The sequence below is a fragment of the Cololabis saira genome, chromosome 4 (assembly GCF_033807715.1).
Source record: "Cololabis saira isolate AMF1-May2022 chromosome 4, fColSai1.1, whole genome shotgun sequence".
Classification (NCBI taxonomy): Eukaryota; Metazoa; Chordata; class Actinopteri; order Beloniformes; family Belonidae; genus Cololabis; species Cololabis saira.
Window position 1 is genome coordinate 48286363 of NC_084590.1, and position 14220 is coordinate 48300582.

Below are 14220 nucleotides of genomic sequence, written 5' to 3' on the forward strand. Positions count from 1 at the left end.
GTCAAGAAAAATTTTAAATATTTTTATCCCGGTTTTTTTCCCCATTTTTACCACCCCGTGCTCCTACCTACTGACAGTCCTGTGCATTGCCATCCTCTACCAACCCCGGGAGGGCCCTGCACTGAGCTCAGGTCTCCTCCTTAACCTGAGGAGTGAGCAGGCTGCATCTTTTCACCAGACAGGGTGGGGTTTCTCCGGCCGGACGTAGCGCGTGGAAGGATCACGTTATTCTGGCCGGATCCTCCCCACCCCATCTGGCGCCCCGGTTGGCCAGAGGGGGCATGTATAGCCCAGGACTGTGTGCATGTTTTTGTGAGGGTAGCTCACACTAGCTACCCAGGGGAACACAGGGAGAACATGCAAACTCCACACAGAAAGATCCTTTCGCCAACCCCACCCATGGTGTGGGCGCTGAAGTCATGGGGGAACTAACACGCACTTCAGCACCCACAGCGTCCCCCGGCGGGAATCGAACCCAGGACCTTCTTGCTGTGAGACCGCTGCACTACCAGCTGCGCCACCGTGCCCCCCTTCAACAATTATTAATAATTAATAAAGTCGACTATTTATCAAATTGAATTATTAAAATGATAATAATCCTCGTAGGGGCACCACCTGGGCCTCAACCAGGAAAATTATAACTTTTAACAGCAGAAATCAGTCTCATAAATTAGGGATTATTCCACCAGAATAACCAGAAGGTTCTATTATTCCTGGTGAATAATGTTGAAGGCTCTTAAAGAGTTTGGTACTGTCTCTGTCAAACAGTCAATGTGACAGAAATTTTATAAAACACAAACAACTCCTCATTAAAAATCAATCAGAATTTATTTACATACGGGTACCAAAGCAGATGTAAATAAATACCCAAAATAAATCCTGATGGCACACTATGATAAACAAAAACCATTAACTAACAAGAAAAACAACAACAATAAAAATGAAATGAAAGTTAAATGCATGGACTCAAACAATAATAAACACGATCCAACAAAACAGGTTCAAACAACGTGGCTGCAGTGTTTAAAGATGGCGGGACTCTGGTATTTTAAAGATGGACGCGTCCTCGCCACGTGCAACTAGACCGGATGGCAAACGCGGGCGTTTCAAACGTGAATGACTGGCAGAAAATGGCGACTACAACATAACGAACACAATGATGATGATGTATGCAGTAATCTCAGTTCTGAACCGCTCTAAGTTTTACTGATCACCAGGGCTCATGAGCTCACGCCTCCTCGGGATCCGGGTCGGGCAGCTGCGGGCTTTGTCGACTGCGGGTCGCGGTCTGCGATGACGTCACCAGCACCTCACTTGTGATTGGATGTGCGCCGCTTTTAGGCACCACCCCCAAAGCATGCTGGTCTTGTAGTTCTGGACAAGGCGGCCATTTTAGGAGGCTGGTCGGGGTTGAACCGACTTTTAAAGTTGAAATACACATTCACAAAATGTTCACAAACATTTATAAGTTCAGAGTTCACATGATCACTGGACGTAGCACAACACTGGTGATGTGGGGACTGTCATGTCCTTCACTTGTGGTATTGAACTTATTGTTGACGTCATGTTTCCTCATATTCTGGACTTCACTGCATCACCAGTGAGTGTCGCCAACGGACAAAACCTCAGAAATGTGTGTACGCCAGCCTTGATGTGTGCGTGAAGAACCGCAACTTTTCAAAGTTCAAATCACTTTTTGAACATCTGAGGTTTTTTTTTTGCTATTCATGGATTTGACTAAATATCCATATGTTAACACTGTTATGATCTTTTTGGTAAATATCATATGAAACATGATATATTCCTGTACGATTAAGTTTTTTGACAAATCGTCCTCAAACCTGTTAGGCTTGACAAGTACAATTCAAAAAATTAATTGTGCCAAGCTTGGTGTTAATAAAGACTTCAGGTAAAAGGGTACTGAAATTTATTAAATTTAAAGAAATTGCCAAAAACAGTGGATTTAACATCAAAATATCAAGAAATGTTAAAAAGGGGCAAATTTAGCAAAGCATTCAAGGAATCGATCCTGAAAGTTCAGCCCTCAAGGACAAATGGTTGATTACATATATAATACATACACAGGATTAGCCAGTCGGAGGAACATCTTCCTAGCTCACATCAGGAATATACAGTGACTGCTGGGTATTTAATTCTTGGAGACTCTACTTATCCTTTGCAGGACTGGCTCTTGAAACCATTCCATGACACTGGACGACTGACAGCAGAACAGTCTGCGTTTAAGCACAAAGTCAACGGAGCACGATTGGTTGTGGAAGATGAATTCAGCAGGTTGCCTTCTGTGATGTCCGACTGGTGAAATGAATGGTGATGACTTCCTGTCCACTGCATAATCCGTGTGAAAGTCATGGAAAGACATGGAAACATCATAGGATGTACCTGCAGCAGCAACACTTCAGCCAGTGGTGGCAGTGGCTCGGGGTGGAGAGGAGGAAGGCAGAGATGTTAGAGATGCGCTAATGCAGTATTTGTGGAATAGTTAATGCTATAGTTAGATTCCATTCTGTAGCTCAGTATGGTGTAACAATAAAGTTGTGCTTTTTACAGATATATGGATTTTGTCCATCCATCCATCTTCATCCACTTGATGTGGGACTGGTTAGTGGGGGCAGCAGTCTGAGCAGAGATGTCCAGACTTCCCTCACCCCACACATTTCCTCCAGCTCTTCTGGAGGGATCCAGAGACGTTCCCAGGTCAGCCAAAAGACATTCCCTCTGGTGTTTCCTGGATCTTCTCCTGGTGGGACATGCCAGGAACACCTTCCCAGGAGGTGTCCAGGGGGCATCATATGTTAGTCTTTCAAGTTTCAGTATGATGTTGTCTGATTATTTTGCTTTTTTTGCTGTGCTGAGGTGTTTTTTTGCAATTCCACACTTCATACTGATGACATCTTTAGAGTTTATCACTCGTGTGAGTACGTTGGTGTCTCTTTAGCTGACGTGATGTGGTAAAAGCTGCCTCACACTGATCACATCTGAACGGTTTATCTCCAGTGTGAATACGTTGGTGAGTCATTAGATTACCTAGTTGGGTAAAAGCTGCTCCACACTGATCACATCTGAACGGTTTATCTCCAGTGTGAATACGTTGGTGAGTCATTAGATTACTTGATGTGGTAAAAGCTGCTCCACACTGATCACATCTGAACGGTTTATCTCCAGTGTGAATACGTTGGTGAATCTTTAGACAACTTGATGTGGTAAAAGCTGCTCCACACTGATCACATCTGAACGGTTTATCTCCAGTGTGAATACGATGGTGAATCATTAGCTTTCCTGACTCAGTAAAAGCTGCTCCACACTGATCACATCTGAACGGTTTATCTCCAGTGTGAATACGTTGGTGAATCTTTAGACCACCTGATGTGGTAAAAGCTGCTCCACACTGATCACATCTGAACGGTTTATCTCCAGTGTGAATACGTTGGTGAGTCCTTAGATTACCTGACACAGTAAAAGCTGCTCCACACTGATCACAAGTGAATGGTTTATCTCCAGTGTGAATACGTTGGTGAGTCATTAGACTACCTTGTTGGGTAAAAGTTGCACCACACTGATCACATGTGAACGGTTTATCTCCAGTGTGAACACGTTGATGTCTCTTTAGGTGACTTGATGTGATAAAAGCTGCTCCACACTGATCACATCTGAACGGTTTATCGCCAGTGTGAATACGTTGGTGAGTGCTTAGACTATCTATTCTGAAAAAAGCTGCTCCACACTGATCACAAGTAAACGGTTTATCTCCAGTGTGAATACGTTGGTGAGTCCTTAGACCACTTGATGTGGTATAAGCTGCTCCACACTGATCACATCTGAACGGCTTATCTCCAGTGTGAATACGTTGGTGAATCTTTAGATAACTTTTAGTGATAAAAGCTGCTCCACACTGATCACAAGTGAACGGTTTATCTCCAGTGTGAATACGTTGGTGAATCTTTAGATAACTTTTAGTGGTAAAAGCTGCTCCACACTGATCACAAGTGAATGGTTTATCTCCAGTGTGAATCATCTTATGTTTTCTCAGACCTGATGAAGTGGTGAGGACTTTCTTGCAGTGATCACAGCGATAACTTGTGTGTCTCTCTTTGCCTTTATGTTTCTGTAAGGACAGAGAAGAAGAATTAAATCATCTTGTTGGCTGACTCTCAAAAGCTTTTCAGTTTCTATAAAGTGCTGTCTGTCTAAAGAGCTGTCATTGACAGCCAGAAACATCTTGATTTGACATACGTCAAATCAAAAGTGTAAATGGTTAAAGCTACTAACACGAAAACCATCAAAATATTTAATTAATAGGGATGAGTATTGATAAGATCTTCCAACCATTTTTCATTCTGCTTAACGATTCGGTTTTTATCGATTCCCTTATCAATTCTCATTTGGGAAAAAAGAAACAACAAAAGGTTGATTAGCATCACCAATATAAAATGTAAATATTAATAAATAAATATTCTCCTGTAGAAATTAACAAATACAACATGCATCATTCTCTGGCAATTCCACAATTCCAACATGTTTCTAAAAGAAAAAATAAATAAATAATACATAATAATAAATAAAATAAAATTGTCCTTTTTGAAAGATATATGAACTGAGCAGTCAAAAATAAAGCCAGTGAGCCAGTGACAAATACAATCAAGGCAGAGCTTTCTTCCTGCACGGTGTAGTGTTGCTGTAGCTTTTTCAGGATGGGTAAAATCTCACCATAGGTCGCACTTTTGTCACTGGAGACTGCCAGTGTAAAGGTGTAAAGCTTTTGCATGAGCAGCACAAACTCCTCTGCTCTTCTTAAGTCCTCATTTTATCAAGGAGCAGCATGTGTTTGGGTGGCTCTGAAGGGAAACATACACAATAGCCGCTCGACTCCTTACTTGCACAAAGAAGCGAGATCACATCACCCTGGTCCTTGCATCACTCCACTGGCTCCCCATCCGCTACCGTATTAATTTCAAACTTCTCCTGACCGCTTACAAATCCCTCCACGGCCTGGCCCCCACATACCTGTCTGAGATTCTCCACCACCACATCCCATCTAGAGCATTCCGGTCAGCTGACCAACTGTTGTTGGAAGTGCCCAGGAACAGGCTTAAATCCAGGGGGGACAGAGCCTTCGCTGTCGCAGCCCCCAGACTCTGGAACTCCCTCCCCCTACACATCCGGGCGGCCCAGTCTTTGCATATTTTTAAATCTCAGTTAAAGACCCACCTTTTTTCCCTTGCTTTTAATTAGTGTCTTTTTATATCGTCTTATTCAGATTTTGTCTCTTAGCCCCTTTCTTGTCCCTTTTTTTATGTCTTCGTTTTTTAAGCACTTTCTGTGAAGCACATTGGTTGCGGCTCAGCCATTTGTTTGTGTGCTATAAAAATAAATTTGACTTTGACAACTTAAATTCTTATGTACTATTGTGCTTTTCATTTGATCATGATCTAATAATTTACATGCAAACATTTCTATGTTGCCTGCAATATAAAGTACCTTACTGAGCACGTTTTGCTTCTCCTTAAGGACCACTTTTGCCAGTGTGGGACCTCTTCATCCATACAAATCACCAAGCGAATTCTTGCTGGCCAGTTGGAAATTGCAGTGCAGTTATACAGCTTCCTGTCCTCGTATAGATTTATTGTTGACCAGTTTGTTTTCTTTTTTAAAGTAATATTTGTTCTCTAGATCTCTAGATCAGGGATCGGCTCTTTAGCGCCGCCCTAGTGGTTCCCTGGGGCTTTTTCAAAAATGTTTGAAAATGGAAATGGATAGGGAAAAATATTTTTTGTTTTAATATGGTTTCTGTAGGAGGACATACATTCTTAAAATTTTCCAATGCTGTAAAAATGTGTAGAATAAATATGGAAAAGTGGATAAACTTGAATAATACACGTATTAACAAATTGAAAACTACCGTATTTTCGCGACCATAAGGCGCAACTTTTTTTTTATTTTTTTTTTTTAAATGTGCCGGGCGCCTTAAGAAACGGTGCGCCGTGTCTATTACCTGAATTACGGTAATGTAAGGCCGGCCATGAGAACGGTAAAGGGAGAAGGGGGCGGGTGAAGCTGAATGAGACCATCCACTGAGCTGTTTAATGCGAAACAGAAGATGAAAACTTTTAAGGATTTGCTTGATGTGTAAAGTGAAATAAAATACAATCAAACTAAGTTTTGCTCCCGCTCTATTTAAATAAGCACACTTGTTCTGCAGCGCGCGTGTGTTTTGCATGTCCGAACCGGTGACTTTCCCCGGTTAAAGCAGCGGCTGGAGCAGCGCGGTGATGGGCGCTGCTGCAACCCGACTTTCTGGTTCCCCAAGCGGTCCAATCGACCTGGTTCCCGGCCGCTTTGCGAGCAGAGATTTCTGGGGTCTGTCTCAGGTCTGATCAGCTTCACCCTCCGAAATTTGCAGCCAAATCTGTCGGTTACAAACCCGGTACCGGACCCCGACATGCGCGGGTGTGTAGTCGCGGCGACACACACAGATTCTCATTTATGTAGCGCTTGACTGGCGCAGCTGATGGACAGAAACCTATGGTGATTTTTAAAAGAAAAACTTTGCATAAGACGTTTCCAGCCGGAGTCATTATAAGGACGAATGGAAAGGGGGGGCTGGATGAAGGGATGATGATGATCAGGTGGCTGAGACAGGTCTGGAAATTCGGACTGGAGCTCCTGTCGGATACAAACCCCGGTACCGGCTCCCCGACAGCGCGTGTGTGAGCGGGTCCAGCGCGGGGGAGCAGACGGGGAGCGGACCCGGGACCGACGCGGGACGCGGGACCCGGGACGCGGGACCCGGGACGCGGGACCCGGGACCGCCGCGGTCGGGATCCGCAGCACAACGCAGCACAACGGGGTATGAAACGTTTATTTTCTTACCTTTATTTATTCAGGGGTCTGTCCCAGGTCGGAACAACTTCACCCTGCGAGATTTTCAGGCAAATCTGTCGGTTTGATCTCTGGTAGCCTAACCAAGATGCAGAGGATGCGCTCAGGAGCCGCCAGGCTCCCGCCGCGGGTTTGCCGGGCCAGGGCGCACCATCCCCGGGGCAGATCCGGCCGAAATGCCGCTGGTCTTTCCCCGGGAGCCCCTGCTCCCATACAGGTGGGTGGCTTCGGTCCCAGCCGGTCCGAACAGGTCACATTCCCGGTTAAAGCCGCTGTGACGCGCGCTGCTCCACCCCGCTGGGGAGAGACGGGCTCTGCGCGGTGGAGGATCCGCACAACGGGGTATGAAAAGTTTATTTACTGTTGTGCAGAAAGTGACTGACACCGAGGAAATTCGGACTGGCGCAGCTGAATTAGCGGAGCTCTTTAATGCAGAAACAGAGGTTTTGCTCCCGCTCTATTTTTTAAATAAGCGCTTGTGTGCTTGTGTGTGCGTTCTGCATGTGTGTGCGTTCTGCAGCGGGTGTGTGTGTTTTTTCCGGCTGGCGTGTTTTGCGGCACGCGTGTGTGCAGCTCTGCTCTGTAGACTGCGCCTTTTGGGTCGGTGCGCCATATGTATGTTTTAAATCTAAAAATGACACACAAAAATGAGGGTGCGCCTTTCCACACGGTGCGCCGAATGGTCGCGAAAATACGGTACAATAAAAAAAATTTAACATTTGAAAAAAATAAATCCTTAAAATATATTAGAAAAACTAAACAATATGATGATTTAATTACTTTAAACCCTTAAAACATATAAAAACTAAACAATATGAGGGTTTAATTACTTAACTACTTACTTAATTAAATCCTTTTTTATTTCATTTTTTAAAATATTTTTGCTGGTGTTTCTATGTAATTTATGCTTAGTCATGTTAGTTGAGCATTATGTCATTTATATTGTGCGTTTCTACCAGCAGTGTGGGGCCAGGCAGGTGGCTGTTGGAAACAAACCGGCCAAAGGGATTGTTTCCAAAGGGAAAAAGAGAAAAAATAACAGAAAAACGAGGATTCAACATTTCTTGGAGCGAATCATTTGCATTCATTGCCTGAATGTTAATAATATAACTAATATAGAAGATACATACTGCATGTGTCGTCTTCATAAGGCTTATACAAGACTTTTAATTTCTTGCATCTCCAGACATATTTGTTTTTGGTCCAATATGGCTCTTTCAACATTTTGGGTTGCCGACCCCTGGTCTAGAACTATTTCTTCAAACTTTTGACCGTCACTGCCAAACTTAAAAAAAAACCACTGAAGGAAGTCATGAGGAACCTTTTGGGGTGAAGTTTGCCAAAAACTTTGGAATTTCAAGATTCCACCAACAGGGCAAGGGAAGGACAAAAAAAAACAAAAAACCCTACGGTCAGCGTTTTTAGATACGACCCCATTATTATCACTGGATGATTAATGTTTGTTTAACCCTTTTTGACCTACCATGGAACAAGTCCATCTACGCATATTTTTACATGTTTGCATAGGATACTGCCATTTTATTGAGTACTTTTATTTCCTATACATCAAAACAACCCATATAAGCCAATCTTTAATAATCTGTATGTTACAAGTCCATACTAACTAAATAAATTGCCAAAAAGTGCAAATAACTACCAAAAAAATGTAAATCGTTTTTTAATTTTTTTTCTAAATACAGAAATCCCATGAATGACGTCACCTCCCTTTTTCGCGGGAAGTGGCGTTAAAAAAAATACAACCTAATGACACGCTCACAACGTGATGATGTACTGTATGTGTCAACTTATGTCAACGTAGGACGTGCTGTGAACACGTACCGGATTGATAAATAACCCGCCATGTCAATTATGAAGATTTCCGTGTGCGCAATTTTACTGGATTATTATGTGATTTTTCCAAATGATTTAATGGATCAAAACAGAACACTGGGACACACTAAATGCAAGATATGCAAGAGAAACTCTTCCTGTTTAACAGGCAAAAAGAATTAAAGGGTTAACAGGCATTGGGCAATGTAAATGCAAGGCGTGTTATTTCCTCCCTGCTCCCTGAGGAGGAGTTATGGGGAGGGAAAAGGACTCGGGAGGAATTATCGAGGGGTCCTACCTAACGTGACAGCCCACTGTCTGTTTGGTTGGTCTTGCTGGCTTCACCACCATCAGAAGAGTGGACTGATGCAGGAGATGGAGCAGGTGACAGATCAATGCTGAATAAAGGGATTTACATAGCCACTTTGCCACAAATCATGTTGCACAAATATAACCAGCAGGCTCCTTTGCCACTCCTGCTGTTGTGTTTGTTGAACACAAATAACTTCTTCATGTGTTTAAGTTGTGACCCGTGTTATACAAAGGTCTGTCATTTTAGTAGGCAGTTGCAGTTGACAGCTCTGCAATATGCTGATTTATGACTTTGTGGATGAGAACCTTGCAGACATCACTGTCTTGTCATTAATGAATCCCTCCCCCGACCCACCACCCTGTGTTAGTTCAGTGTAAAAAGGACAGGTGACAACATAGATTCCAGCATTAAAAGTGGGATATTTACCAATTTAAGAAGAATTATAAATGGTAATGGCTTTTTTTTTAACTTGGTACATTAATAGTAGTAGGTGGCCCTTGAATAGTGAAATGAATGTCTAATGCCTTATTGAGGATTAATGTGCCCATTATTATCTGTAAAGTATGATGGAAATTTACCAATGACACCTATGTAACCACTTCAGATTTGTCATGTTGATCATACAGGACAGAAGCACCTGTTCTGTGAGCACAGAAGAGAAACTTATTTGGTAGATTTACTGGGTATAGTCTGGCCCTGCCTCCTGCTGAGGCATAGGATGTTCATAATCTGAAAAAAAAGATAGTGATAAAATGCAGGGTTACGTGACACCCGAAAGACATTCTGTCTCAGACAGACATGTGTAATCTAACTCTATATAGACGAGCTTGTGGGCTGGGCGAGGATGAAGATCAAACCCCCAAAAATCACGCAGTCTGTCTATCAGGAAAGGAGTCAGAAGTGACAGCACCATCTTTGTCGCAGGTGGTGAGAACGTCCCATTGCTTGCAGACCAACCTGTTCGTAGCCTGGGGCGTACCTACACAGCAGAGCTCTCTGACAGGCAGATGGGGGAGACGGTGAGGAAGCAGCTCGCAGATGGCCTGGCCAGGATCAAAGCCAACTTCCCGGGAAGTACAAAGTATGGTGCTACCAGTTCATACTGTACCAACGGGTCATGTGGCCACTGAAGATGAGCGAAATCCCCTCCTCAGTGGTAAGCAAGATGGGCGGGCTGGCAAACTCGTTCATCAGGAAATGGCTGGGACTACCAAAATGCCCGTCAGACGTAGGCATCTTTGGTAGGAACACGCTACAACTACCACTGCGATCCATCAGCGCAGGTTACAAGCAGGAGAAAGCGCGGCTGGTGCTGGAGCTGAGGGAATCCACCGACCAGATGGTGAGAGCAGCAGGCACCCAGATAAGAACAGGGAGAAAGTGGAAAGCCCAAGAAGTGGTCGACATGGCAATCGGCAGGCTAAAGCACCGCGAGTTGGTTGGTCCTGTCCGAAACCTCCACCAGATGGTTTGGTGCCGAAGAGACCTGTCCACTCTGCAACACCATCAAGGCTAATCTCCAGCACATCCTGTCAGGCTGCAGGACAGCGCTGTCCCAAGGCCGCTACAGATGGCGACATGACCAAGTCCTGAAAAAACTGGCGGAGGTTTCAGAGACATGCAGAAAGGAAGCAAACAGCAGACCTTCCACTCCAGGCAGACATCCTATCCAGTTTGCAAGGGGTGGAGTGGGTGTCAAACCGTCCCACCAGCGAGTTACAGCAACACTCCTCGCACCGGGAAAAGAGTGGTCCATGAGGGTCGACCTGGGGAAGCAACTCCAGTTCCCCAGGGAGATTGTGGAAACATTGCTGCGGCCAGACCTAGTCCTGTGGTCAGAGGCTTGCAAGACAGTCCTTCTGGTGGAACTCACCGTCCGATGGGAGGGAGGTTTGGAGGCTGCGTACGAGCGGAAGCAAGCCAAGTACTCATGACCTAGCGGCAGAGTGCAGGGAGGCTGGCTGGAAAGCGGCCATCTGCCCTGTGGAAGTGGGGTGTAGGGGCTTCGTGGGTTCCTCAACGGCCCGCCTACTCCGTGACATGGGATGCACAGGAGCGGGGCATCGGAAAGCCATGAAAGAGCTGGCTGAGGAGGCGGAGAAAGGCAGCTTCTGGCTGTGGCTAAGGAGGAAGCAGAAGAGCTGGGGGATTAACACCTAGGGCATCAGCAGGGGGTGGCAGGGAGAGATCCCTGCCATCGCTCCGCCACCATGAGAAATACTGGGGCTAAAGGAGCGAAACGTTAATGAATGGTGATCCCCAGCTGATGACCCGTTTAGGCTCACAGAGGTGTTCAGTGAGGGGACACAGTACACCTGTTCAAAGGCACTGGAGGAGGTGCGTCAGGCAGCAATGCCCAGCAGGAATACCATCACCTGTATCTGATATATAACATAACATAGATGCACAAAGAGCCTCCCTTTATTCTCCGTACACTCTGTGACCCTTTCCTTTTGCATGCGTTAGAAATAAATGTGTTTTGCTTAACCTGGATGTCTCACGGTTCTTGATAACCAGAATTTCCACAAAAAAAAAAAAAAAAGAAAACCGAAGTAACCATAAACGTTTATAAACTCTTCAGCTTAATCTAGTTATTAATTTGAAGTATCTCACTGGAATCATTGTGCAGCATTGTTCTTGTATTTTTTGTGCTTGTCTGCGCCCTCTTTTTCTCTTCTTTTCATGTTGGTAGGCCAGATCTTCCAGAGCTACATACTGACATGCAGTCCCGCCCTCTGACACCTCGGTGTCTGATACCTGTTAAAATCCTCTCTGGTTAGTTCACCAACTAACCGTGTACAGGTCATATGTAGGGCTGGTACCTTTAAAAAAAATATCAGTACTGGTACTGATACTTTCACTTTGAGACCGGTTATTGAACTATACTTTTTTTAATACTAATTTTATGAAATTAATTGTAAAGAGTAAAAAATGTCATAACACATTACCTAGACAGACCTTACCTACATAGAAACCCTACGCTCTGACGATGTGGATGACGCTTGGACACACAGATACCTGGTTGCCAGGTGTGATAAGTGAAGCTTGGACACACAGATACCTGGTTGCCAGGTGTGATAAGTTTCCCTCACAGTCACCACCAGGTTACTGAACTGACAGAGCAGAGTTCTGTACCGCCGTATCTCTCCCTCAACTAACCAGGTGTCCCAATACTGGACCACAATTTAAAGGGGACCTATTATGAAAAACAAGTTTTTTCTTGCTTTAACATATATAAAGTGGTCTCCCAACTCACAACTCAGACAAGGAGGAAAGCAACTAAATTCTGCATGGTCTGTTCACCCCGCCCGGAGGATCCTTCCAGTGTCATGTGACGTCTATGAGCCGTTTTGTGCATTTTCGTTACGTAAGTAAAGTTTCAAAGTTTATTTAGATGCGACAATGCATATTAATGTACACTACACTAAAATGCAAACCACGCCTCGGTCTCCTCCGCTGCTGAAACCACGCCCACAACTAACTCCACCGGCCGGAGCGTCCGCCATTGTTCAGAAGCGGTGGCTGTTTCAACGAGGGACAGTAAAAATGAGGTTTTGCATCGACACTTACCCTCATAAAAGGATCAGTACCAACAGGACGGACTACGGCAACTGCACACGAGTCAGCGGTAAGTGACATTAATTTTTTATGTTATTGTTATTTGTTTACAAGTATGATCTTTGCATGGACTAGGTATTTAGCGTAGCTCCGGTGTTACGGAGCTCTATTAGTACCGTAATACATTTTTTTCTGTTTATGGTTTCAGATCTTCCAAGCAATGCACCTGAAGCTGTTCAACGACACCTTCAGAAAACGCACGGTCCTTCCTTGAGCGAGCAATAGTACATACATGTTATTTATATGCGACTTATGTTATTTATTTTTCTTAACAATAACGTTGCCATTTGTGAAACTTCAGTGTTGTGATTTCTTAACAGTTAACATGATTCATTTGTCTTGTAACATAATAAATGAAATGATGAGGAATCTGAGTAAATAACTGTGGTGTACCTGTTTAGAATTCAATCAAATCTTCCTGTGTGAAGACGAGGTGACTAAAGGCTGATTTATGGTTCCGCGTTACACCAACGCAGAGCGTACGGCGTAGGGTACGCGTCGATTTAACGCAGAACCGTAATTCAGGTTTAAGATCCGTTTAAACTGTGTAACTGAATGAGAGCGTCCGAATATCGCGTCGAGCTGCGTGACATCGGACGCTCTCTGTCCACACTGAAACCGTTAAACTTGCGGCCAGTCAGTCCAATACAAAAAAAATAAAGCAATGGAATTTATTTCCTTTGGAGGCTTCGTTTCCTCCCCTGCTACACGTCATTCAAGCAGCCAATCAGCACAGAGCCTCATTATAATAGCCTCCCCTCCCTTCAGAATCCAGCATAGAAAAGGAGGTTAGAAGCGGTAAAACTAAATACATGGCCCACAGGCTGAATTTCTGATTTATATAGAATAAACAAGCTTTTGATTGTTTTTAAGACATTCAAGGCCTGTTTAAAATATACATTAAATGCCATAATAGGTCCCCTTTAACAAAAGTAAGATCTGTTCGTCATCAAAAGCTTTTGATTTAGCTAGAAAGCAATACACAAACTTTACACAACAATATAATATTCAGTTAACATTACATTGTTCACATTTCAAGTCAGCGTGGTGCCCCTCTTCAGTTGCAGCAACGTTAACCTAAGTACACAGACATTGATGTGTTCTGCTCTGATTCCTTTCTCATTGGCTCCTAACAGTTCACTTTTAGTGGCTGGAAAATTCAGAGGGGGAGGTATCTTAAGTTTGAACAATAACGGCGTATTTTACACACGTCAGTTGTACAAAACGCCGTTTTTTACGCACGTTCATGAACGCCACTTTTTACAGCGTTTTTTGTGCTCAAAACGACGCTTTTTACACCCTTTTGTTCATAGACATTTATGCGTAGACGCCCAATCAAGCGCTGAGCCGTATGTCAACTACGTCGCCATATTGGATGTGGCAAGACTGCGCTGTAAACTCATACAAGTAAATGGACTTATTTTCATAAAGCGCCTTTCTACAAAGTAATTTACTTTTTATGTCTCATTTATTCATTCACACACGCACTAATATACTTGGAAAACAGTTTGTGGCAGGGTGGAGGTGCAGCCACTCAGGTGATCGGGCGCAGGTGGGCCCCA

The 14220-nt window shown here is 44.0% G+C and overlaps 1 protein-coding gene across 2 annotated transcripts in view; it reads right to left on the bottom strand.

The window, feature by feature from the left end:
• Positions 1-1962: 1962 nt before the first annotated feature.
• LOC133442065 (zinc finger protein OZF-like) overlaps positions 1963-14220 on the bottom strand; it is a 30428-nt gene continuing 18170 nt past the window's right edge. Inside the window, exons 2-3 of one of the 2 annotated variants that reach the window (XR_009782510.1) lie at positions 2401-4123; positions 2272-2339 (exon numbers count right to left, since the gene is read on the bottom strand). Coding sequence is in view for 1 of the 2 variants with exons in the window: in XM_061719973.1 (XP_061575957.1) it covers positions 2915-4123 (1209 nt within the window). In the remaining variant the exon portion in view is untranslated. Of the gene's footprint in view, positions 4124-14220 lie in introns of both variants that reach the window. The other variant, XM_061719973.1, reaches the window with a different exon arrangement.